At 40.0% G+C, this 27,500-nt stretch overlaps 2 protein-coding genes across 2 annotated transcripts; both read right to left on the bottom strand.

Moving 5' to 3' along the window:
- Positions 1-160: 160 nt before the first annotated feature.
- On the bottom strand, positions 161-9,708 carry usp3 (ubiquitin specific peptidase 3). Its single transcript, XM_083973166.1, has 15 exons — positions 9,329-9,708; positions 8,937-8,997; positions 7,889-8,026; positions 7,332-7,415; positions 7,119-7,200; positions 6,582-6,661; positions 5,663-5,776; positions 5,138-5,251; positions 4,822-4,971; positions 4,361-4,467; positions 4,069-4,149; positions 3,837-3,955; positions 3,611-3,724; positions 1,989-2,056; positions 161-1,324 (listed from the first exon to the last, which is right to left on the bottom strand). The coding sequence occupies exons 1-15, from the start codon at positions 9,417-9,419 to the stop codon at positions 835-837; spliced, it is 1,893 nt and encodes a 630-aa protein (XP_083829292.1). The 5' UTR covers positions 9,420-9,708; the 3' UTR covers positions 161-834.
- Positions 9,709-11,453: 1,745 nt separating this feature from the next.
- Positions 11,454-14,475, bottom strand: LOC310987124 (doenitin-1). The gene is made up of 6 exons (XM_083973297.1): positions 14,401-14,475; positions 13,089-13,280; positions 12,274-12,450; positions 12,071-12,115; positions 11,778-11,856; positions 11,454-11,656 (listed from the first exon to the last, which is right to left on the bottom strand). Exons 1-6 carry the CDS (start codon positions 14,462-14,464, stop codon positions 11,566-11,568), a joined length of 648 nt encoding a protein of 215 aa, XP_083829423.1. The 5' UTR covers positions 14,465-14,475; the 3' UTR covers positions 11,454-11,565.
- Between the last annotated feature and the right edge of the window lie 13,025 nt (positions 14,476-27,500).

The raw sequence follows: 27,500 nt of genomic DNA, 5'->3' as shown, positions 1-27,500 counted from the left end.
CGTCTGGTTGTGGTAATGGGCTGGCTGAATCACTAAAGGAGTTCGGAGGAAGTTAATGAGTGTAATCAAAAAAAGAAGACCAAGCATTTGAAAAACAAAAAGATTCTCCTTCTGTATTTTGTCATGTTCACTTTGTCAGATACATAATTTAAAAGAGAATTTCATCTGGGCTTGTGTCTCAGCCCATTTCAGATCAACATAAAATGTTAAAAGAGTCTCCAGCACTGATACAGACAAACAAAACAATTGTAGAATGATCATTTCTTTCACATTGGTTCTGGTCAAGAGGTTAAAACAACTTTCTACAGCCCTAATGAGCAATTGTCAGTCGATAAATGCATTGCATTCTAAATCCTAATCTTCCCTAATACCTGGAAAAAAATAAACTATGAGATTCTTAAGAGGTGGAAAATATAAAAATTAGAAACTTTAAAAACAACAAAGACTCCAAATATGTTACAATGACACACTGTCTTGACACAATGAATCTCATCAGTCTAGGATAAACATTGGACCAACTGAGGTTTTCCCAAGGCTAAAGCTTTACTTCATTACTTTAAACGATCACCTTTGGAATCTATTAGGTACGGAGAAATCTACCTCTCTGACCAATATAACATCAAGGTAATAAATGTTGAAAGTCATACTAAACAAACAAAAAAAATCAAGCAGCAAATTATACATGATGCCGTCATGCAGGTCATACAAACAAAATAGTTGCACATATATCTAACATGAAAATTAACTATCGTAATCAAGCACTGTGAGAGATGTGGCCGAGGTGGAGCCCAAATGGAGTGAGGAGCTGGTCTGAGGCCGGTGAAGCCTGAGAAATCACTGTGCAACCATTTCTATAGCTTGGCTAACTTCCTCCGTTGTGGTCTTGTCTGAGGTATCGCTATCTGCTTCGGCCTCCGCTGACGCCGTGTCAGCTTCATCCAGCGGAGCCACGTGTTTGCCAACACTTTCCAGCGTGGCATTATCTGAGGCTTTCTCGTCCAAGGGAGCCGCGTGTGAGGCTGACACATCCGTCAGCACCCTGCCTGTGGCTACTGTGTCTCCTCCGGCCTTGTCCTGAGCAGCCGCTTCTGAAGAGACACTAACGCTGTCCACAGCTGCCGTGTCCACAGCAGGTTTGTTTGTGGCTGTGCTGTTCGTGGCAGCCATGTCTGAGGCCACCTGGCCGGTCCTCTCCACGTAGAAGAGGATGTAGGCCTTGGCTTTCCTCACTGCATCCTCATTGGTCAGAGTTACTGTGCTGTCATTGAAGTGGTACCAGCCGCCCTTGTGGCTGCCATATGCTGTATAATGCCCCGATCCAACCCTGTGAACACAGACGTATACATTACGTTCTGCTCCGTGGCTTCTGACAGAGACTAGATTTATTGCTGCTGAAGCGAGAATGATGCGCTCGGCTACGCAACGGTGCAACATCACCACTCGGAGGCCAAGGGTAAAAACAGCAGCACTTAAATTAACAGTTGCTCTTGGCATTTCTAAACACATTTTCAAGGACTCTCAGTCTAATGCCTTTCAGCATTTAGTGGCTTCATGAATTTTTAACCAGCAGCTGTCCACAAGGCTTTTTTTAACGCAGTGGAGTGACTGACGGCCAACAGCAGCGGCAGGCAGAACTGATCAGCAGACGATAATGTATAGATTCACAGTTGATTTATTTATTTTTCCCATGTGGGGACACAGCTGTTGGTTGTGCTACCGTGGTCACAAATGCAAATCTAGAATACATCTGATATCAAGATGCTGCAGCTTGAGGCTCTTGTAAGAGCTCATTAAAAAAGCAAATTAGAATTACACAGATGACACTTAAATCCTGCAGCTGTGGATATCAATTATAACTTGTCTCTCTGTGAGTTGAAAGTAAGATACTTCCCAGACAAGCACATTTCACTAATATAACAGTTTCATACATTTTAGGCCCTGAAATAAATCATGAGATTAAACCTGATAAATACTGAGGATCTACTCACCCAGAGCCATGATGCACTACGACAGCAACAAGGTCATACAGGCAAGTCCCTGGTAATGAGTTCTCTGGCTGCAAATGTAAAAGAGCGTGATGAGAAAATCCCTCTCTGAACTTTCGGTTCCGCTCACACCACTGTCGCCCAAAGATGAGAGTAGACAGAGAAGAGGGTACAAATAGAGGTCTCACTTCCACACTGGTTGACACATGAAAAAATAATGGTAGTCTAAAATCCAATCATCCTGGGTGGTACAGAGGCCTTATAATAAAATACAGATTTGTTTTAATATGTGGAGAAGATGCTTCACTGACTTAAAAATGATACAACTTAAAGAGACAGTTGAATAACGTGAAGGGGTTTTCTTTGTACCCACTGTAAAGACTGTCATCAACAGATTAGCTTTACAATAGCGCCCTCTAGTGCTCCTTAGTATTCACACACTTCAGAGGGTGAATACTGGTATCTGACACAGAATCTTAGTACATTATATTTAATGCTTTGGCACAAATCTAGTAAACATCAAGTCCAGCCCTGCTCACTTCCTGAACACTAAACAGATGCTCTTGCCTCATCCCACATGACAGGCTGGAGATCTGTGATGCTCTTGATAAATAACAATTAGACTATAAGTGGCACTGGAATAACACAGGCCAGCCCATTATTGTTACCAAGTCCTTTAAAATGTAGATTTCTTTGGTCTATTTTAAAACATCCAATTCATTTGCGTGCACACAATGTAATTTTAAGACAATCCCCATCATTTTCCAGATGTGGCCTGTCTCCGGTCGAGCAGAGGCCAAAAGTGACCTCATTGTATCATCTCATTCTGTCATCAGCTGACTGTGGGACGGAAAAATTCAGTTTCACCAAATCACCAGTTTTGCAAATGAGCCATTGCAATTTGTTCACATGAACAGACCTTTTGTAATATTCAAATTTCAAACTGTCTATTCTTCATGCTGTCTGTGGCTGCTCTGTTTGTTCCGTACTTTCACCACAGTCTTTAGTCATCTTCCACGTTTTACCAAAGTCAGCTGTCAGGCATTTTCCTCCTGATTTTTCCACAGTGTCACCAGTGGCTCCTGTTTTAAGTTACCAAACCATACCCCTTCATTACAAAAGGTTTAAAATTGGCATAAACACATTAGTTTCTTGTGGTTTCCGATGGTCCTTACAAGTACGACTGAGGTAAAGCCAATAAAAATTTCCACAATGACCACTTCAGCAGACTTGTTTTTCCTCTTTAAATCTTCCCAAAGAGAGGATGCAGAGAAAAGTGAGGATTTATGAGAGTGTTTGTTTGTGTTGCATACTGTGGTGTGGGCACTGTCCGTGCTTTTGCAGGCCACAGAACTGCAGCTGATTATCACAGAGAAGTGGGATGAACTAGTAATTGACCTCTGACCCGTTGTGCTACCTACTGTGGCATTTGCGTCGATTTTGACCGTTGACTTTGTCCAACTACGCCGCACCCATTTCATTTTCAGTTGATTATTCCATACTTCCTTTTACAGCACCCTCAGTTGCCACAGAATGTCTACAATTCCTTGAAAATCCCTTGGCTGGACCACAGCCGTGTAAAACCGATATCATGCATATTCTGCACGATCAGCGTCTCAGCTCACCTCAAGTAAGTAGCCCCTCATGTCCAGGCCTTTCAGTGGAAATTCCACGTAGGTATCAACCTTGTTTCTCAAAAAGGCTGTCCAGTGGAACCTTTTTAGATGCAAACACAAAACCTACAATTGGGGTAAAAAAAAAAAGAGAAAAAGATCCAGTTACACTAGAGCACTTCATTTCACAGACTAATCAGTCAGTGTAATATGTAAACTTAGGATTTCCGTCTCCTACCTTTGGCAGCTTCTGGACCCAGAACTTCTTAGTGGATTTCTGACGTTTCTTACACTTGTGGCAATAGTACAGCTCAGTTTCATCAAGTTCCTCCAGGTCAGTGAAGCTACGCAGGCAGTCTAAAAACAAAACCGACAAATACAAAATGCTGCCATTGAACTCAGCATTTTGGCAAATATAATGTGATACTGCCAAAAACATAATGTCTTGCCTTTAACACTAGGAAACTTACCACGTAAGGTGCATGTCGGCCCTGGCTCCTGGTCCTTACTTCTCTTTTGTCTGAATTGGCTGGGAATGTCCAAAGACAGATCTAAGATTAAAAAGGAAGGAATAAAATAAAAAATGTTTGATGTGGCAGAACATCAGGCTATCATGCTTGGTTTTTATACCCCAAAGAGACTTCATTCACTTTGAGCACCACCAGAAATGCTTTTGCCAGGTCACAACATTTTTGAAAAGGAGAACAATTCTGTACCTTTCTTCACCTTGGTGCAAATGATTAGTCGCTAACAAAAACTTACCGAGGAATGGATCAAATTTCCGAGATTCTGTCCCACATATCAGGCAATTCACTTCATTCTGAAGTATTCCACCAAAAATTGATGTGACAACACTGGCAGTCCCATTTCTATAATGAATCAAAAAGGCAAACATAAAGCAGTTTTAATCGCTTAATGTGTATAAATCTCCTTGTGTTCCATCAGTATTAGCATAGATTACCACTAATGACCATCCTGCAGATCAATGATCTAGAAAATTTAGTATCTTAACAGTCAAAAAACAAATCTGCTTCCAATATGAGAATTAGCAGGAAAATTCAACACAGTGCGCCCTATTGGCCTATTTTTAGCCCTAGGCAATGGAAGGCTAACAGAATAGTGCAAAAGGTCTAATTGGTCGATATAAATTCAGCTGAAAAACAGCAAAAACACTAACATAACCGGGCAAAAACACACATAATTGTGAGGTTAGATGGACCTACATGCAGCATTTGCCCTCTCCTGTGGAGAGCCTGACCCCATCCTGAGATGGGACTTGGAGAGACGCCCCGTTCCGGCTGTACTGGAGCTCCCTGTGGAGGTGGTCCAGCAGGTAGCGCATGAACTCATGGGCATCCTGCTGCTGATAGCCCCTGGACACACAAACACAGCTTGAAATTACACCATTGCAATAAGTCAATATTTTCAATATTTCGTGTTACACTTCAACACAAAGACAGAAAACTGAACTGGAAAAGAAAGTGTTTGGTATGAAAACCTTAATTCTGGCAAATGCTCTGCACAGTCTTCTTGGCATACCTGAAACTTGGCATGATTTTCCATATGGCATAAAACAAGGAGTCTGGACTGAAGGCGGTCTGGTTCCCTTGCCACAGAGAACAAAGGGTTTTCCTGAACTCCTCCACCAAAGACCTGATCAGCAGAAAGCAAGCCTGTTACCGGCGATGCACAACCTGGCGCAACCTGACCCTAAAACATCTAACACTCCACTAAGTGAAGAAAACACATCACTGCAAAAGACTTACCAATGCCTAACATATGAACACATCAAAATCTATAACACTGTATGCAATATTATGCAAACATTGTTTAATATGTTTTCTTGTCATTCATGGCGTGACACCATTTGTGGACTACTTGAATCATCCTCTGCAGAAGCATTATAATTACTGTTATTACGATCTTACTGAGAAAAGCTTCTGAGAAGTTTATCTTTCATGATCACTCACAACATAACAAATTCCGTACTTGCTGAAATTAATTTCACAATTAATTGCACTCAGCCCCCCCCAAAATTGCCCCTCCTCCAGAAGAGGACCTTACACACTGCTGTCCCCTTGGCTGCGGGTGTGGTACATCCTTCTTCCTGCTGTCTTACCACTGCGTAGAGCTACTGCAGGCAGCTCCTTGAAATAGCAGCTGAACTGCTCGATGTTGCTGTTAAAGAAACAGAACGTTTAGTGATAACATTCATAGCTCCTCAGATTTGCAAAATTTACCAAATGGCAACAGGTAAGAGGACTATCATCAACTAAGTCAACTCTCCTCCTACTTTTTTCTCAATTCAAATTGGTTTCCAAACTTCCAAGCAGCCATTAGTTACTATTCACTCTCTGGTATTTTTAGTTGCAGAGATAAAGTGGCAGATTCAAACCTTTTAGAAATGTGCCCTGTTATGTCATTCTTTTCTCTGATTTCCTGTTTTCTGAGTTTGATCTTCTGACAACACCACAATGCTTTTTGGGTTTGTTACTCAAATTTAAGACAATGTAGCTTCCCACCAGTGCATAAAAATAGCACTGTGAGGCATATTTATATCTCAGCACTTAAAACTGCTTTGCCACAACTACTGTATCCGACTAAGGATTTCAGAAATGTCAGTGTCATTCAACAGTTCTCCTGACATTCATTTACACTTTAATTTTGCGCAACTAGTTCCTTTATTTCCACTTTTAAAATCTATGCCAATTCCTTTTAATTTGTACATTGCGCACTGAATTTGTACACAATGTAATCAGTGTAATCCTTTAGGAACCAGGCAAATGAGTGTTGGTTGGAAAATCTGGTCTTTAACTGTGTCTTGTTTCCAAGCAGCCCATGTAATCCCCCTGACTGTGCCCCAGACTGTATTAATAAAGGATGACTGGTCGTGGGGCCCTGGGTTTACAGGGGCTGAGCTACTAAACCATGCTGCAAACCCAGTTTACCACCCACAGACCTCATCCCAAGTGCAGAGCCTTACCTGAGGGACTGCAGAATGGCATTCATAAAGCATGTGTTGCCCAAGTTCCGCAGGCCTGTAGCACCTAAAACTACTCCATCCTGACGAGGAAAAGTGAGACACATTATTATGTAGATTTATTAAACACCACACACACACACACACACACACACACACACACACACACACACACACACACACACACACACACACACACACACACACACACACACACACACACACACACACACACACACACACACACACACACACACACACACACACACACACACACACACACACACACACACACACACACACACACACACACACAACTGACGATTTATACTAAAATTCAGATTTATTACAAATTCTTACTCTGTATAGAGCTCTGTAGAAACATATTAAATTGGAGCCCTGTCCTTTTGTAAAAGGAAAATATGCACAGAGGCTGAGTGGTAGTACAGTACTGTATGTTTTATAAGAACACAGTTGCAGGGTGGCTAGTTTCCTTCTTCTGACAAAAGAAAACAATCAAAAATATTTTCAGTCACTTACTTTGTCTTTTAACAATTTGCTGTCTGGAGCAGGGCTATCCTGAAGTTTTCTTTTCCTCTGTCTGTCACCCATCAATACTGAGCTGGAAGAGAGAAGAACATTTTATCTGGACACTAACACTTATTAAAACATCAATGGGTCCCCCTCCAAGGAGAGTTAAAATAAAACAATGACACAAAAAATTAACACTTAATTCTTCATAGTCGTACTTACTTTTCTAAACTCTGAAGATGTTCCCTCACCTTCTGCACCTGTCCAGATTTGGTGTCATTGACGGCAAACTCATCACATCTATAACTGTAAAATTCACAACAGACAAGACATACACATACAAACACCATAAAAATTAAACATGAGATTTGAAACCATCAAAATCTTGTCTAACAAACACAGTGATCAGTTTATCCGCATTGGGTCTCAGTGCATGCATGTTGTAGCATGTTGCACGCATGGCAGGTGTTTACATGGTGAAAGTGGTTTTCATAGAATATTGAAGAATATAGTTTATAAAATTTTAGTAAATGTTTTTACTGGGGATAAACGTGATTATTTGTGGCCTAGGCTGCAACCAAAGAATGTTGGATCATTTGCAAAGTAACTGATCAAGCTTCAATACATTACAGAGGATTGTTTAAAAAAACATTTGGTTCCCATTACCATGGAATAGCAATCCTTTGACTCTTAAACGTTTTAATGACTGCACTTTTGCAGGGCCCCACGGTGAGTCACAGATTGCAGACACAGATAGGTTGGTCATGAAGGACACTCACCAAAATACGCTGTAGTTGCTGCAGTCCATGCAGACGGAGTGATGGGATTTCTCCTTCTCCTGTTTCTCTCCCTTCCTTTGACTGAGGCCAAGGACTTGACTCTCTTCAAAATGCTTCTTTGCATGTCCATTGACATATCTAGACAAAAAGCACATTAATTTATAACACAACTGTCAATGTGTATAGGCCTAGTTTATGCTCTCCAGAAAAACCACAATGCTTCTAATATACCAGAACGTATCTGTTAATTTCTCGTGTGTATTACCATTACACTTGAGTCAAATACATCAGCATCTAAGGGAAAACCCTTGTTGATCTTGGGAAGACTCACACTCCCTGATGTTTTGACAGTGTTTCCACAATCTTCAAAGAATCATCTAACCATTTGGATAAAAATAGAATTTGTCTGCTTCATAATGAAACTGATATTTCACCCACAAGTTCAAAAACTCAAAACCCTGTCCAAACAACAATAGTAACTGAAAATTACATAACTTAGCCTACTACTTAATTAGTTGGACATATACCACAACTTTAAAAAGTGCTATCATCTGTTAAATGTAAGTTTTGTACATTATTCAAGATTATAGTATACTTGTGCTGTACAATACAAGGCACAGTATTGTGTTTTTTTTTTTTCTCTCTTTACAATATCAATTGTCTATGTTCTAAAAAGGGTCCATCTAAAACCATCTAGGTTTCTCAAAGAAAAGTCCATCAAAGAAAAATGAACACTTCGCTCTGCAACATGAATGACATTTTAAAACACAAAAAGCCAAAATGGGCTTGGCAGGAACTCGTGATGCACCTGCAGCTCCGTAAGAATTGAATACTTAAAACTATATATTTAAACCTCAGGGTTTGAGTGTTGTGTTTAAACACAGCCACCACTGTCTGACTGCGAAACCTTGATGTAGATATTGCAGCCCTTACATGGTCCTATGATTCACTTGCCAGACTACATAAAATGGCCACCAAAAGTAATGTAAGTGTTTTCTTGAATGCAGCTTTAGTTGCCACCAACTCAGCAGACACCAACTCAACTTACCTTCCACAATGGACCATCTGACAGGTGAGGCAAATCCATGGACTTTTATTAGACCTGCAAACTGGAGATGGAAGATGAAACTGTCTTAGTTGTTGAGTTAAACAGTTTAATAAGACAAAGATGTTGTAGCCCAATTAGTTCCACAGTGGGTAACTTAACTATATGTTTAACGAGGAATGATATGTTATTAAGTAGCTATAAGTTGCCCTTGTGATAGCTGTTGTGCTGTTATAGTCATAGTAGCTGACACAGATGAGGCAATGTTAATGGCTTGACCAGAGGTTAGGACCCTCTTCTATACCTGGACATCTGTGATCTGCGTTAACATAAATAAAAACGTCGGATTTGGCGTCAATGTGAACAGACAAGGGAGACAAACACAGGTCTCTTACCGGTACAACACCAGGAGGACGGGGTGCCGTGAGGAAACCTGGATGAATCGACAGCGCAGCTCACGTTTGAGTTCAGATGAGGGCACTCCATCAGCTCACAGCGGTGAATAAGTCAGCTAACGTTGTCCAACACCACAACACCAGCGACACCAGCGACACCGGGCACAGGGCTGCTAACAATAGGCAGCCAATTAACCCAAACTAGCTTGCTAACGTTAGCTGGCCAACTACTTCTGTTCGCGGACGCACGTTTTCCTGTCTTTGCTAACGCTAATACGTTTGGTAACTACAACATTTCCTGCAGTTTTTTTCTTCTTCTTTTTTTTTTTTTTTACAGAGAACAAAAGTGTCCAGAAGAGATGTGAAATGCTGTTTTCACCCGGACATATTGCAAAGATTAAACGGTATCGTTATCTTTGGTGTAAAAAGAAAAGGTACTAAATGACTGCTGGGGTTTGTCACAAACAAATGGAAATAACTTGAGGAAGTGACGTCATGTCTGCCGGCTCGGCCGTGTGCCAAACTGAAAACAAAGACGACAAATTCAGTGGTAGCGTTGGATGACTTCCTGCTTCGGTTACACTCCTCGTGTCGAGTGGAAACGCTGCAAGTGCCTCATATTTTGGTCGACGCTGTTCTCTATCACATATATAGCGTCTGACACTTGGATTCTCTGATATTTAACCAAATTCAGCCATATTGTGAGGTTTGTTTGGTTGGCAGCAGCACGCATGCGTAGTTTTGTTGGTACCACTTTTCTTTCCTTTTTCTTTCTTCTTTTTTTTTTTTTTTTTTTTTTTAACAAAGTGAATAGTCAATCATCTTTAACGTGAAAATAGTAGGCTCAATAAATGAAACATTTAAAAAGCTGGCAATGTTTTATAGCCTATAGATATTGAGCAAAATGAGTACGTAGGAAAGCATTATTTATATGATGTAGCAGCACTTTCAGTTGTGGTAAATAGGCTACATTCACTGTGGTTTCCATGTGGGCCTGAGATGTTCTCTACTTGAACATTTCCATAAATCTGCTTTTTCCCCAGTGGATCTCAGAGTACAAAATTGCATGCTTCCTGCTCAGATTAATATTTTATAAAAGCGTCCATTTCTATCTCAGGTAAAAAAAAATAAATAAATAAAACAACAACAAAAAAACAACTTTTTTCTCCATGGGCTATGTAATGATAAGAAAAAAAATAAATACATGCCAGTGGCATTGCTGTCTCAAGTAAAGCAAGCATGAAGTTCAGTGCAGTTCACTGTCAAAATTAATCACTCGAAAGGTAGGCTAATATTGAACAAATGATCCACCAGCAATTAGGATTACCTAAATGGTAAAACTGTTAAAATCAGCCCACTTGTCCCATATACCCAGTGGTGGGGTTAAGTCTAACCCAGCATTTAGAAAAAAGAAAAAAGAAAAAATGTAAAAACAGTGTGAGTATGCAGTGGACACTGCAAAATAGCTAGACAAAAATAAATATGTGTTGCTTTTTGAATTGGCATATGCATCAGACAGTTTTAAGCAAGTGGTTGTGTCAAGTGATGATGCAGTTGTATTTTGGAAACACTGACATACATGAGATCACTGTTAAAAATATTTCAGTTAAGTGTTCAGGAGAGGATCCAAACCTAAAATGGTAGCTACTGTTTCTGAGCACAAGTATGTTTTAAGTGGAAATAAAATAAGATATACATGTTTTTCTTGCCATGAATAATGTGTTTAAAGAATGTCTTTTTGACAAATAATTTTATTAGTGATTCATTTACTGATTGTGTCATTTAAGACGTAAATGGTCTATAAAATGTTCACAATTTACAGCATTTTGTCCAAAAACAGTACAAATATGACCATGTTCACTTTGCCATAAACAAAGCAAGAAATTCTAACAAGAAAAGCCTAAAACAAAGACAATGACTGCCATTTTAATCAGTTCAATTGACTGATTATTTGAAAAAATGTGAGCTCTATTTTCTTTTTGATTACAGTTTAACAAAATTTATTATGATCAGTGAAAAAAAGCAACAAGTTCCCAGCAAAAAATACAACTTAAGAAACATTGCTTTGCACACAATACAAAATTGAACAAAACTTTAGAAAAAAAAATCTAATCTACATTGGACTTGTATTGTCATAATCAATTGATATGTTTGGCATCAAGACTAAGAGAGTCATACTCATAATGTACAATCAAGCATGTAAAAACAAGATGTTTCTTTTGAAATTACACTATTAACTAGTCCATTTCAATTCCCGGCTGCTCCCGAAGAGGCAACTCAGTCTTGGCGTCTTTATTTTTCCCTGCTCCCTGGTTTGCCTTCTTTTTCCTGAAGAAAAAAATAGGAAGATAATTAGAGTAGAATGGTTAACTATAAATGATGTTATTGCTTTGTAGTTGCAGTCTGTCATTCTTTATGTAGTACTAAAGACCAAGAAAAAACGTCTTACTTTGACTGAACAGTCAAGACAACCAAGGTTATCAAGAGAGCGGCAACAATGGCACCAATCAAAACTCCACAGATGATTGCTGTTAAAGAGAAAAACATTGTAATGTCATAGGTTATGTACTGAAATCAACTAACCAGACAATAATATTTTTATGCCGATGTTAAGGATCTTTATAGAACCCAGTTTGGATGAAAAACAAAATGAGAAATATTTACTTGTACATTGTGACGACTTTGTAGCCTTTCATGTTTTTAAGTAAGATATTACACTGAAATTATTGTGTGTCCACTCACCAATAGGAGTGTCTGGCTCGTCTTCTTCCGGTTCATCACCATCATCTTCAATTACATTTTACAGGTCAGAAAACATGATGAAATGGAAATGATGATTAATTTGTTTTATTGACATACTGATATATACTGTATTTACAACATATATAATAATCAGTAACATACAAGTGTAGGCCTACATAAATAAGAGACAGATTTGCCCTCACCGTGGATACCAGCACATGTGGCGTTGCACCTCTCCATGCTGGTAAACCTGTTTCCGTTTCCAATGCAGCCAGACCAAATGAACTTTTTGCATTTGTCATGAAAAGAATCGTAATAGTACCTCAAATGCTGACCAGTACATTCACCTATGGCCTTTTTGAAGTGGCAAGCTCTGGTTTCTGTAAAGAAAAAAGCATCATCATCATCATCATCATTAGTGGTAATTTGATTGATCGATTGATTTAGTGTCAAATTATTAAAACTTTATTTAGCAGGCTTTGAAAGCCTTGGGAGGTTTCATCCACACTTTTCTGTAAAAAGAAGTCCTGCTCCCTCACCACTTGAGGGCGTATTGCATATACTCAATTTGATACATATTTCTACAGCCTTAGAGGAAATACATTACTCAACAAAAGAGTTATGTAACGGTTGAAAATCTTCATTACTTGAATAACACACAAAATAGTATCTCCACTGATAACATGAAGACTTCATTATTACTTAAACTTAGGGACAGGGATCTCTGTCTAAAATCTTATTGTAATGATTATACATCTCCCTGTCTTTGTCTCTCAGTTCCCCCTGCAGGAGCCCAGGTGATGATGTCGTCTACCTTTCATGAACCTTTAGGTCATAAATCTCAAGCTCATTTGCAAGTTCATGGTCCAAAGTCCTTAGCAAACAGCCAAGAAGCACATGTTTCTTTAGTCTGAGCCCATCTACTTTTACGTTTTGTATAACTGAGGATATTTGATTCAACAAAATGAATGATCGCATTAGAATGATAGGCTATTGTAAATGGATAAAATTATCTTACCATCCATGGGGTACAAATCATTGGCCCTGGTGGAACAGTTTCTTATGCACTCTCTTTCATTTTGAAAACGGTTATCATTCCCCCCTTGGCCATGGTAAATGAATGGACTGCACTGATCTTTGGTGGCATCATAATACACAGAAAAGTCGAAGCCTCCGCCTTCACCTGCAGCAACAGGCTGTCGACAGAACTCTGTTGGATGATAAAATAAATTCCAAGTCAGTCACAATTTTCCATACTGTTGACTACCTATATGCTTCATGAGATGACCATTGTACAGTATCCATACAATACAGATACAGTATGCTTCAGTAGAAATCATCAAGAGATACCAGTGATCACATACAGTAACTAATGTTTAACTAACCCTCATCACCAGAGACCCACTCCCTGTTTTTATGACAGCAATAAAAAATGGCAGTTTTCCTCCCACCCTTTATTATACATTTGACAGAAGGGAAGTGGTTTCGAATGCTCCATTTACCACATATACTCGGTTTTGGAGGGAAACTAAAATACGAACTGACAAGACCAGTCTGAATGCTTGAATTTTGAACCGTCCAATAATTTACACAGCCGTGAATCAAGTAGAGGTTGCAGGTTGACGTAGTCTCAGCTCATCATGCTCTGTTGGCCCAGACAGAAATAATCTCAGTGTTTAAAAGTTTAGAATTATAGAGGAAGGAATTGTCCAGTCAGCTTAGTGTGATCATTAGAAGTGTGTAAATAACATTTCCAGGGCAGTAAATGGAGCTTTCTTTTTTTCTGGTCACAGCTAAAGACAATCATTGTTGGTTTCAGTTGCAAGTCACAGCATGAGCATGAAGTCGGTAAAAAGGTAAAATATATCTATAATATTTATATCCTGCTGAGAGATGCAATGTAGACTTGTATAATAAACCAAAACAATTTTCATCATGTCTAAATATGCAGGCATCATTTATATTGTGTATAATTAAACCTGGTTCATTTAGTCTTTGGAAGGTCCCCACATCACAGGAAAAGTAAAAGATCCGAGCACCTGAGCGCCATGTTGCTCTGGAAGGGCTGAAGGTGAAGCTTATTTTCCTTGATTCAATTTCACTGACACATTAGACATGAACCAATAACAGAAAGTATGTTAACCACAATATATAAATATATATATATATATTTTACCATTATATGCTAACTAACAACATTTTCTCTTTCATAAAAGCAGCAAGACATTAGATTAAAGATGAGCCTATGTGCCCATAGCCTTGCCAGTTATTATTACGGTACTAGTACAGATTATCAATTATAATTTCAAATGAGGAATAGCTTCATATACCTGGAGTTGAATGGCTGATGTGGATTACAGCAAAAACCACTCCCCAGAACGGCAGGTGCTTCATCTTGCTGTTCACCTTCGTGCTGTCACTGCTGAAGTGAGTGGTGGTTGTAAACTACAACAGGGGTGGGTTGTCATTACTGACCTTTGGACAGTCATGTACCTAATGGTGACACCTCTAATCGAAACAAATGATAACAGTTGGGCCAGACATCTTCCTATATTTATTACTCTTACTGAGAGCAAACAGTCGCAAGACTCACAACTTCAGAGAGCTACTGGGACGAAACTAGATGTAACAAACTCCAGTGTAGTGTCTAACATAAGATAGTGTGTCATAATATTGTAATAATATTGAGTGTTATATTTGAAACATCACCATATAAGCTGGACTGAGACAGGTCAGTAGAGGAAGAAGAGTTGCTTGATGTAGTGGCAAACATTAATAAACTTACTTTCAAAGCCACTCGAGTTACCAGCACTAGGCAGACTAGGTTACAATCGTTTTTTATTTCTCATTCACAAGTCACGGAAGTGTTAGGTCGTCGTTTTATTTCATGTTGTTGTACATCCAGGTATAAAATCCCCATCTTCTTCTCTTACATTCCTCACACAAACGTTGCACAGATGATGCTTCAACAACTAACAATATTATAAGGGTAACACAGTGTAAAGTAATGGTTAAAAAAAAATGTTTTTCTCTCAACCTAGCACTGCTACTAATCCACTTTTGGACCTGTATATGTACCCCTGTGAGTTACGGTGCACATGTGCAGTGCCTTGTTACCCAGAAAGGCAATAATGGCATCACACAAAAATAACAAAGTAGGCTATAACACACCATAAACACACTTGATTTTGTAATTTCATGGAGCATGTTGAGAGTTTTAGCATCATACTGTAGTTTTAGTGCATAGATGTTCAACAGTGAGATGAGTGCAAATGACACATAACCTTTTGCAGAGGGCATAGCTGTAGTCCCCCTGTCACTGAGTGAACTCAGAGACTCTGTCCACTTAATTTGCCATTTAGGATTAAATACTCGTGTCAGCTTCTCATGGTGCAAAACTATGTGTGATCACTGATCACCCTCATCATAAACCAGCATAAAAGGAAGAAAACAACAACTTAATTAGCATTTTGTTTAAAGCAGAAGTAAGCGATCCGGTCGTTTTGGCTAACTTCTTGTCAGCCGATGGAGTTAGCAGTCCCCGCCCTCGTCATGGATCTATTGGACCTCGTCCCTACGTTACCACATTCACGCGCATCCCTTGGCTGCACACACAGAGAGGACCGCCCCTTTATGCCGTTCTCTCTCCTCATTGGATAAAACTTGTACGATACAAGGAAAGTTTTCTCCTCAGCTTACAGCAGAGCAGAGTGACTGACCCGTGTTTCAGACCAAGCACTCTATGTAAGTAATGAAGAATGAAGACTTATATTAACACAAATATTCCACTTACTTCTGCTTTAAGTAATCAACATCAACATCATCAACAACTCACAATGAAATCTTTTAATGTTCTTTTAAGGTCTTACTCTGTATTTAACTGTGCTATTCTGTATCTATCTGCTGTTTGTTTTATGTTATGTTAAACTGTGTTTTTCTTAAAGCAGAAGTAAGCGGAATATTTGTGTTAATATAAGTCTTAAATAGTTATATCTTCCGACAGCAATCACTTATATAGAGTGTTTGGTCCGAAACACGGGTCTGTCAGTCACTCTGCTCTGCTCTGAGCCGAGGAGAAAACTTTCCTTGTATCCTACAACCTTTATCCAATGAGGAGAGAGAACGGCATAAAGGGACGGTCCTCTCTGTGTGTGCAGCCAAGGGATGCGCGTGAATGTGGTGACGTAGGGACGAGGACCAATAGATCCATGACGAGGGCGGGGACTGCTAACTCCATCGGCTGACAAGAAACGACCGGATCGCTTACTTCTGCTTTAATTTATGTTTCTTTTATGCACACATGAAAGAAAAATTTCCACTGCTTTTTTGCAGGGGACAATCGAGGTTTTCTGATTCTGATTCTGAAAAAAAAGAATTTCAAGGGCGCACAGGAACAAGGTTAACGCAACGTGTGTACACTATTGTGTCTTTTTTCTATTGAATGTAATTTATTTTCTGCTTACTATGTAAGTAAACTTTTCACCATATACTTTTCACTCCAGAGGGTTGGGGGATGCCATGAGGCCTTTGAAGCCATATAGTCACAAGTCTGAACCAATTCTGTGTTAACGGCTGTTGCTGTGATATCCAGATGCTTAAATGCTTTGCACAGTTAGAAGTTTCCAACAACCTATAATTTGAAGATTGAGAAGAAGATTAAGTCTGGTGTTGTGTCAAATTCCGTTTCCCACTCGATGAGATATGGGTCTCCCCTTACCTCAACTTCCCCCTAACCACATACTGTATATCTACTATGATTAGGCACCATAATTTGTGGCAGGTAAAGTGCAAAAAAATCAAAATCAAAACAATTCATTCATTCATTTTCTATAGGCTACCACTTATCCTGCACTAGGGTCACGGGTCTCAGCTAACTTCAGGCTAAAGGTGCGGTAGGCTACACCCTGGACAGGTCGCCAGTCTATGGCAGGGCTTACATAAAATCTAATTAATATAAAATAAATTATGGACGGTGTAAACTTTGACACAAGACCTGTTCAAATAAAAACACATCTAAAGTATCACTACCAAGAAGACCAAAGTGTCCCATAAGTGGTATGGTTCATTGTTGAATATTATGGTTCACTTAGGCTATTTCATAAGAGGAGGGGCAAGGCGAACTGCCTTTCTACAACCTTTGGGTGCACAGTGTCTATTTTAACTGCTGGTTTTTATCATAAATGGTGACCCTCCATTGTGTTATTATGGGGCCACAAGTAGGTAGCAGTTGTAGGACGCGGAGCCCTCACACCTCACCTGTCAGTGTTCAGTCAGCCATCAATCACTCATTTGACGTCACAAAAATTTGAAGTCTTTCAAGTTTCTGCGTAACACCGGTCTGCGCACGTGAGTGCCGCTCAGCTCGAGCTTTCATCCGTCGGCAGATTTCGAGCCTAAACCCTAAATGAGTGACTTCGCTTGGATGCGGTCGCCTCTGTTGAGCTGTCACTCTCCGGTGACCAGATGACTCTGGAGGCTGGTTTTGTTGTTGCTCTGACGTCAGTGCGAGCTACAATGAAGCTGACAACATGAGTATAAAAGCCCGTTTGAAGACTCGCGCTCTGGTGCTCCACGCTCCTGCTCTGCCACCGGGGTTAACGTCAAACTGCTGCACGAGGGTGGGCTGAGGAGACCAAGATGCACCTTCTGAGCTTCACATCCGTCTTTCTGCTCCAGCTGATATTCTGCGCTGTACTGCATGGTAAGAAGGTTCATGAATTCATTAAGATGAGAAGAAGAAAAAAAAAGTTTTCATGCACTTTTAGATTTAGTTTGAAGCAGTAGGCTATAAGAAGATGGAAATAATTCAAAGCAAGATATTTGGATTATTTTTTGCACTATCTTGTGCTGAAGAGATGCAAAACAGGTGTCTCCATCCACCTCACTGAGATATGATGGGATGAAATGTGAGATTAAATGAGTGGTTAATACTGTTAAAATATTATATTGTTTTCTCATGCATATGTGTACTTGAATGTCTAATTATTCTAATATGCTAATACTGTATGCAATGGGATTATTTTTGTCTGTTTCAGGTGCCAAATGGACATACAGTGGTAAGTGATATTTTCTCTGTAAACATAAATATAGATATAATTGCAGTATTGGAAGTATCTATCTATCTACAGTTGCATGCAAAAGTTTGGTGAACAGTGAAGCAAGTGGAAGATGAGCTGATCTCCAAAAGGCATAGAGTTACAGATGACACATTCCTGTTATATCCGTCTTTTACAAATAGGAACCCTTAGTAGCCTACCTCGGCTCGTAGCACCCCCTTTGGAAACTATCATAGCGTGTAAATAGTAAATAGCTTGTCTGATTCCTTGGTCAAAGTTATCTGAGACCTCAAGCGTGTCCCATTCTTTTGCTTTCCCCTTTTCACTCTAAAATTGAATTTGAAATCGAATGCAGTGCTCTCTGATCAAAAGGGGGGAAAAACCCTCTTGTTGTGGCCTCTTGTTGACCCATAACACAACCAGTGCTGACCACCCGTCCGTCACCTCATGTAATTGTAGAACTCATTATAGACTCTGCAGTCACAATAAGTGGCTGACTGTCTGCGTCATGCCTTTAGGTCTATATGCTGGGGCTTCTTGAACTATGACTCTCTCTTACATAAACTGTGCTCAGGGCATGACCTCTCGTCATTGTGTCATTGCTACTCAAAAGTCTGTGGCATTCAGGGACTGAATGTGAAAAGCAAGATAGGTGCAGCAAATCAACTTACTAATATCACAATTATTTTGGACAAATGATTTTGACTTCTACAGTCATTGGGGACAAACGTACTGTACTATTTATGGTGTGCAAATTCTTTCACATAGACACATCAGAGATGAATAAAAAAAAGTTATTTTCCCTGCACAGCAATTTATGGTCAAATGATTATAGTTAGAGGAGACTTGCTTAATTCAGACATCAGAAACGCTGATCCACTCTGTTTTTATTATAGCAGCGGCTTGGCGTTAATGGGAGTAAGTGACCCTTTGTAGAAACATAGTTGTTCATGTGGGAATCTAGAAAATTTGATCCTAACAAACAATGCAAAATTAGAAACATTTCTAATTTATTAGCATGTAAAATGCTTAATATTTGAATTAAGGAGCAATGCCATTGTTTATATAAGCTTCAGGCCTCCTCCTAAGTGCAGTGTATAGTCGATTTCATCCTCACTTACAGTCAAACCCTGAGAGGCCGTGTCATAGTCAGTAGTCCAGAGGGCTGGTAGCACTTTCTGTTGATGGGGGCACAGCTGAGTCATACAATTTATCTCCACCTCAACACTCCACCCACACTGGCAAAGGACAAACAGTGAACCTTAAAGGGATAGTTCAACATTTTGGCAAATTGGCCCATTGCCATAATTGCTATAGTCATAGCAGTAGGTTTGTTACCTTTAATTGTCGGTGTAAGCTATTTTTAGTACAGCGGAGCGCAGCAGCAGGCTGCTCAGAGCTACGCTATGGAGGCTAAGGGAATTTCTTGGTTTCCCTCATCAAACTCATCAAATACAAAATCCCAAAACTCCACAGCGCTTTTGTAGACAAGTTGTGAGCTGCACAACCACCACGCTATGAGATAATGACGGAACGATACGAAACGGAGCCGTTTTCGAGGTAAATTCATACAAAACCGCTGATGCGCGTTGCGTTCAGGGACAGTTTTTCAGCAAGCAGTCTCCGTATTTACCCTGTATTTACCTCGAAAACAGCTCCGTTTCGTATCGTTCCGTCATTATCTCATAGCGTGGTGGTTGTGCAGGTCACAACTTGTCTACAAAAGCGCTGTGGAGTTTTGGGATGTTGAATTTGATGAGTTTAATGAGGGAAACCAAGAAATTCCATTAGCCTCCATAGTGTAGCTCTGAGCAGCCAGCTGCTGCGCTCCGCCGTACTGAAAATAGCTTACACCTACAATTAAAGGTAATGAACCTACTGCTATGACTATAGCGATTATGGCAATGGGCCAATTTGCCAAAATGTTGAACTATCCCTTTAATGTAGGGGTAAAAAAAAATGCTGTTGTTGATGGCTGTTGTAGTTTTGTCAACCTGCTCTGCCAATGATGTTATCTTCAGCGGTATACTTTTTAGAAAAACCAAGTATAAATCGTTTCATTTAACGTCCCGTTTACATAGAAAAGGCCCCATATTTAACAAACCCAGTCATGTATGTTCTACCGAGCACTGCCAAAGGGCCACCAAAGGCCACAGAAAGCCATTATTAAAGGGCAGACTGGGTCTAATTAAAACTTTCTTTCTTATTATAGGGAGTGTTTGCCTCGATTGAACTATGACTTTTGCTTCATACAAGTATTCAGTGATTTCACAGCTTTACTTGATGCCTTTTGGCATGTCTTGTACAGTCAATTCACTGGGAACTGACAGTCGGTTTGGGGCAGGCTTCATGCTGCATCATTCATATTTAACCACAGTCAGCTGGAATATACTGAATGGCAGGTTTTTTTTTAGATAATTAATTAGTTAAATATGCAGACGGGATGAGAGCACTGGAACATTCAGGGCCATTCATGCCATTTTTTTTTATGTCACTGCTATTATGTTATTTCAGATTTGAGTCCATTCATTTCAAATTAGTCGCCTCATTAGATACTAAGTATCACATCTGAAAAGCTCAGTGGAGGTCTGCCTCAATTCAAGCACACAGTGGAAATATCAGAAATGAGGAGCTTCTGGATTTTCTCACCAATCAGTTTAGTATCACCATTTTCTTCTCTATTGAATTATTTCAAAGCCTTTCCCCCTCGTTGCTTTTGCACTGAGAGACACCCTCATGCAGCTGAGAAGACTTTGTAAAGTGCATGACTTGATTTGCAAATGTGGCCATTTTCACTGTCCCGTGTTTTATAGAAACCTCTCATTTGGAGAGAGACAGTGTTCTCACTGACTCTCCCCGCAAACAACAGCCTGGTTCTCACTCTTACTGCTTTAGAAAGGGCCAAGAGCAGAGCCACGGGCCTCTCCCATGCCGCCTTGGACATAGATAATAATACTTCACTTTGATTGCAGATAAAATGTTTGGTAAGCCAGGACATGCTCTGGCCCTCTTTGTAGCCACCTCCTGTTCTGTTTCATTCTGGGGCACGTACATTTTCTCATTTGCCCTTAAGAATAGAACAGTTTTATACTTGAGAGGACGTAAAAGACACTTTTTTGATGGTTTAGTAGCCTACCACTGCACATTATGTTAAAATTGTGACAATAGTGTTATATGAAGCAGTCATGTCTCAAAGGAATTTTATTGATTATGATTTACAATGATGCTTTTTCAGGACCAGACGGAGAGCACCACTGGCCTAAGCATTATCCATATTGCGGTGGGACTTTCCAGTCTCCAATAGACATCAAGTCAGATCTACTCCGGTTCGACCCAACTTTGCGGCCAGTTGAGGTTCAGAATTACAACTTGTCACCCAATGAGCAACTCACACTTGGGAATAATGGACATTCTGGTGAGTATATCATTGCATTTATCCACAAAACATGCAATCATGCACAATACTTAAAATATAATGGGTGCTTTCATTTAAAGGTATCTCAGGTAGCAAACCCGTGTGTCAAACTAAGCAAATAGTAAACAATACTATGTTTTGTTTGGCTTAATATCTACAGCTTCTGTCAATGTATTCATTAGAGATGGCCCCACATAAACCTGGAGGAGTCTGTTCTTGCTGTACAGACTTAATTTCTAGGTCATCCCTAACTAAAATGATAGGAGGATTTTCTTTTTACATCTGCCACAGCAATTTTCCAAAATCACTCTCCTATTATCTTAACTGTCCTTTTATCCAAAGAAAGAGCTCCATGTTTAGTCTGGGAAAATATGAGAAGGAGTTAGTCATATTCTCTGCAACTACGGTCTGATGCATCGTAACAAAAGAGCCATGCCTCAGTTAAATGTTTTATATCTATTTACAGCATAGTCATAAATTACATTTTTAGTTACAGCAATTAGAACAAAGATTACTATGTCACTGTGCCACATATTTGGCTTGTTCAGACACATGAATGATCATTCAATCATTCATTATTTTCTGTTGATGAAAGATACTGTCAGAGAAACATAAACTGAAACATCTGTCGCAGAGCTGGTGAGATAAGCTATATGTCTGTATTCAAGCATATAGAAATTGATGTATATGAGGGATTTCAGTGTCAGCCTGTATAGCTGAACATGTCTGCCCGGTGTTGGTGATTGCTGTAATATCTGCGTAAGTAAAATGCTTATGTATGCACACCTGATGGGCCCCAACACCACAAGCAGAGTGGCATCATCAGTGTGACGTGTGTTTCAAATAAGCTGACAGGTGTTTTCCTCCTGTAAATATTCATCACGTGGTGACGAACATGCAGAAAGCGCCACGCGTCACCATGCAGTTTCTTAAACATAGCTGTCTCAGTTTTCCTTTGAGAGCAGAGGATGCTTCATCTCGTTACATACAGTAAAGGTAAAGTTTCTTGATCACTGAAGTAACCCACCTCCACCCCCCACCCCTGATCTTTAATGTGTACCTGGGTTTCACTTTCTTTTTTGAACCACAGTGCAAATCTCCCTGCCCTCGAAGATGTACATCTCTGGCCTGCCTCATCGTTACACAGCAGCCCAGCTTCATTTCCACTGGGGCTCTTCCAGCAGACCTGCCGGCTCTGAGCACATGGTGAACAGCAAACAGTATGCAGCAGAGGTAAATGCAGCATGTCTTACTAAAGTGACAGAGGTGTAAAGTACATTTATTATTCTAGTGCTCATTTGCACCTTTACAAATCTAAATCTACACAAATCATGTGCCTTTTATTCCATTATATTTATTAGGCTCTTGCAGATAACACAGTAAATACACGACCTATAGATTTTACGTATAAAAGAGTTCATACAGTGTCATACAACATTACATACTGTAAAGTTATTGATAAACCACTCTACAAATGGCTTCACCCTGACAGCATTAGAATGATATTTACAACTTAATGCATTACTAATGAATAACTGCTGAATAGTACATTTGATAATTACATACTGTAGCTCAGTCACTTATTTGCAGTGTCAGGCCACAACATCTCTGACTCCAGACAAATGATTTAATACTTCATGACTTCAATGTGTGACATTTGACTGGCGGAGAAATCAGAGCCACAGGCACACTTGGAGACTTGCAGACACTGCTTATAAGCTTAAGGAACTCTCCAAAGCTCTGCGTCTGCATGTTACTGCTCCACTTTGTCAGCATTGTGACAGGCATACAGTTTTATATCTACCACTAAGACAATGTCAGCAGATGCCTATAGTGCCTTTCCCATTCCACCATAACGAACAACTGAACGCTTATATAAACATCTTCTAATTTAAGACATGTTAAAGTTTCTTTCTTACAATAAACATGGTTTAAGTCTTTAAAATCTTGACTACTGAGCTTCTGAAGTGTTAAGCTCAAAGTTGTTGTTGTTGTTTTTGTTGTTGCTGTTGTTTTTCTATGACTCATCCCTAGCAAATTAGCATGTTTTGTCACTTAAGTGCACACATTAAAAGGAAAATGCATCATCTCAGTCAGCCTCAGACAGCGTGCCTTACTTTTGAAGGTTTTAAAGGGATTAGAGTGCCAGACTATTATATGCTTTGGTTTTCAACCACCTCTAGAAAGGAGTGGCTGTCTGTGCTGTTTAATGTGTTGAGCCCTATAAGCAGTTTTCACACACTAGTTTGGTGTTTTAAGTAAAGCAGAAGATTTGATTGAAACTTTAAAGAGCATGTAGGAATCTCTTTTATGATATAAACAAAAATAGGAGTCTTTTTTATATAATTTGGTATCATTTTTGAATTACAGTGGGTGGAAGCTGTAATGGTTGCAACCTGTGTGCTTTATGTGACCATGTTCCAGCTGCAGCAGAGCCACATATAAGGTGCTGTGGTTTGACCTGAGTCTCTGAGTGGACACGTCGAGCGCATGCATCTTTTCAAGTCTCTCCAGACTACAGAACCACAGCTCCTTGATGACATGTTGTTATTGAGGGATGGAATGATGGGAAATTGAACTTTTCCCAAAAATAGGGCAAATGCCTACCTTAATTCCCAAGTCAGAGCAAAAACTGTAAATACAATTTCATCATATTTGACTGGAATGACCGACATGCCTGTCTGTTGCAATGTATACACAAAACAAACCACAACAACTGACAGTCTATTATTGTATGCACCACCCACTAAAATGATAAATGTCCAGTACTTCCTGTCTGCTTATGTCAAAGATATTTCACTTATAATACATCTTCTGAGCACTGCAAGCTATTTTAAGTCGCAATTATCTGCAAATTTGTTCATGTGAAGATCATTTAAAAGGAATCTAAAGAGAAATGTAATCTGTTATCAATTATACAAATATCTGTTGCTTCATGTTATATTACTCACCTTAGGTGTAATGAATCTATATTGTTCTAGACGTATTCTCTTTTTCTTCACAGATGCATGTGGTACACTTCAATTCAGACAAGTACCCCAATATGTCCACGGCTGTAGACAAATCTGATGGCCTGGCGGTGCTGGGAGTCCTGATTGAGGTGAGACACTGTCACTGCAACCTGTGAATATCAGTGGAGCAGAACTACGAACTATGATCCATCTACGTTCCATCTGTTTTCTATACAGGTTGGAGAATTCAATCCTGCCTTTGAACAGTTTTTGAAGTTCATAAATGGGATCAAATATAGGGGTAAGTCTAAAGTTGTCTTTTCTTCTTTTGCAGTTTAGACACAACTTACCTACTTATTAAAACTTACTTACATACCAAAGTATGTTGGGATCTTCTTGTTCTAGGGTCAGAATCTCCATACTCTTTATCACCTCATTCATGTGACTGTTGAATTTTATTCTGACATAAATCAATACTAAATACTACTCTTACTGATTTAACCTGCAGATCAGAAAGTGCAGGTGCCTGGTTTCAATATCAGAGCGCTGCTTCCTGCACGTTTGGATGAATACTATCGCTACGATGGATCCCTGACAACTCCTCCATGCTATCCAAGTGTTCTGTGGACAGTGTTTAGGAATCATGTGACAATATCTCGCAAACAGGTGCTTCGTCACGGACAATACCTTTTTAAGCAGATGTGATAAAAAGATAAACAGGCCGCTGCGATACAAATGTTGAATTGTATTTTTTTTTCCAGACAGCTCAATATAGTTGGTTCCCTTATATTTAAATTTAACTAGTGTGGAAAATTGCCTTTGCGTTTGTTTTGTCTTCACAGTTTCTGGCCCTGGCAACAGCCCTCTACTCCTCCCATGCCCAGGACTCAGCCCCTGTGCCACTGAATGGCAACTTCAGGAAACCGCAGCTCGCTGACAGCCGAGTTGTCCTGGTATCATTTAAAGAGGGTAAGTATGGCCTTCAAAACGGGATCGCTTTATTGTTGGAGCATGAGCACAAAGGTCACATATACGACATACTGACTGCTCTGCTTTAAATATGACTAATCAACAGGTTTGAATGATATAAGGGGTTTTCCTTTGCAGAGCACAGGGGCTGATTGGTTGGCTTTGGCCTGTATGGTATCACCTGCTTGTGGCTGAGCTTCTATGTCAATGTCATTATTGGTCATCTTCAAAGCTGATTGACTTTTATGACTTTGTGGGAAAGAAGGCCACCTTTGAAGGGGCACGCATGACCTGTCTCTCTGACATTTTGTGAATTTTTGTGAATGTCTGCAGTCCTTAAATTTGTCTTAAAAGGCTGAGTCTCATGTGGTTGGCTGGTTTACCACACTGGTATGGTATTTAGATCTCTATAATGCTGTGCTAATGTGCATGCTTTCCTCATTTCAAAGCTTTCCTCTCAGAGCTTTGCTTTTCTAATGGCACATTTGTTTGGCCATGGCAGCGTGGAATCCTCTGCTGTTAGCTTTCATCAGCTGCACGGCTTGTGCATTTAGCTGATCGCTACAGGCAGTGCTGTTGCATGCTGGGTGTGAAGGCCCAACATTGTTCCAAGGAGTGTCCTGCGAGTTAGGATGTTTAACAAGTTTTGATTGGCTCTGTGTCCGGTGCAGGCAGAGGACTGCACGGTACTCTTTCACTCACATCTCCACTCACGAGGAAACAAATCGTTCAACAACTGCTGGTTGGCGACCTAGCAGACCTGGCTGATGAAGGGCTCTATAAGCTCCTTCCAAGTGGCTCAGAGAAGCTCCATGCTGGCAGGAAGAAAGACCTCAAGAACTACCACAGTGAGACTATGTCCAAGTCCAAACAACAGATGCTGAATCCATCCCCGCGGAAGAAGAGCCAGTCCAACCGCTATGTGGGAAAGTTGGGGCTGGCTGAAGATGCACTCAGCTATGTCTCTCTGGAGCAGAGAGTTTTCCATCAGCTCAGACAGTCTCACACGGAGAACCAGCTGGTTCACGCTCTCAGAGATGTAGTTTTCCCTGAGCTCAACCTGAGGAGCTACCTGGAGTGTAAATCAGATTTAGCCCTCCCCACTATCAGACACATTCTTCGTGGACGGCCAACAGATGAGGTTCTTGAGTTGGATCGGTCTCTGACTAAAGCCTTGACGAATCAGAAGAAGACCCCCACAGCACCCAAGCAAAGTGCCCCAATAACAAAGTCTGGTAGCTTCTCCCCTGCTGCTGCTGCCCCCAGAAAACCACACAGCCAAGGTTATCCACATCCTTGGCTTCTGCCAATGGAGTGGGAAGACTAGAGAGATTCCTGGCATAACTGAGACTCACATTATGTCACTTTCTGTAGCAGACATCAATCATGTGTCCAACAATGAAAGACTAATTTCCATGACACAGCCTGCATTTTTTTTGTTTCACACAAACATATTTAATATTTAAATTATTCTTTCCAGTAAGTGCACATAATTATAAGTTCTACCAGAGAGGATGAGTTGTTTTACTATACGTAGCTATTGTTTTTGCACACTTACTCAATATGCATATTCAGTCATCCCCACTGACTGTGCTCAGTGCTCTAAGCAAATTCTAAACTTTAAGCCAATCTTATGTTGATTTTTGTTACAGAAATTTACACAAATAAGAAGTTGTCTCTTTTTCTCAGTGATCTAATGGTGTGTGCAAAACTTTGCATTGCCATACAATGCTTTAGAATAGACTTCTTTGAAGCACATATTTTGTGTTTAGAAATATGTATGCATTGAGCTACACGTAGTACACAAAATAACTGGCAAGGAACATGTTACACTGTAAGCCAAGTTCAGTTCTCTTCTATGGTATTTGTGAAGCTAGCTAGTAATTTTTGTCTTGCACAATATAGAGATGCAGCTAAACCAAAAGAATTTGCAAGAGCTTAAGCGCTTTACATAGCATCCCTGTCTTTGACAATTTGTACATCTGTTCAAACTGCCATCTCCGATAAGTAAGGAAACAGTTACTGTACAATACATTGGG

This window comes from Trachurus trachurus (genome assembly GCF_905171665.1).
Source record: "Trachurus trachurus genome assembly, chromosome: 6".
Classification (NCBI taxonomy): Eukaryota; Metazoa; Chordata; class Actinopteri; order Carangiformes; family Carangidae; genus Trachurus; species Trachurus trachurus.
The sequence above is the reverse complement of the archived record's forward strand: the minus strand, read 5'-3'. Positions and strand labels throughout refer to the sequence as shown.

What these genes read in the sequence shown, in the direction of transcription:
- usp3 (XM_083973166.1), bottom strand. Translation starts at nt 9,419, where the DNA reads ATGGAGTGCCCTCATCTGAACTCAAACGTGAGCTGCGCTGTCGATTCA. An exon ending in CAGATGGTCCATTGTGGAAG is followed by an intron (nt 8,027 to 8,936) that starts GTAAGTTGAGTT and finishes CTTTTTGTCTAG; the next exon opens with ATATGTCAATGGACATGCAA. An exon ending in GCAAATTGTTAAAAGACAAA is followed by an intron (nt 6,662 to 7,118) that starts GTAAGTGACTGA and finishes TTTCCTCGTCAG; the next exon opens with GATGGAGTAGTTTTAGGTGC.
- LOC310987124 (XM_083973297.1), bottom strand. Translation starts at nt 14,464, where the DNA reads ATGAAGCACCTGCCGTTCTGGGGAGTGGTTTTTGCTGTAATCCACATC. An exon ending in CATCAGCCATTCAACTCCAG is followed by an intron (nt 13,281 to 14,400) that starts GTATATGAAGCT and finishes ATCATCCAACAG; the next exon opens with AGTTCTGTCGACAGCCTGTT. An exon ending in CACATGTGCTGGTATCCACG is followed by an intron (nt 12,116 to 12,273) that starts GTGAGGGCAAAT and finishes ATGTAATTGAAG; the next exon opens with ATGATGGTGATGAACCGGAA.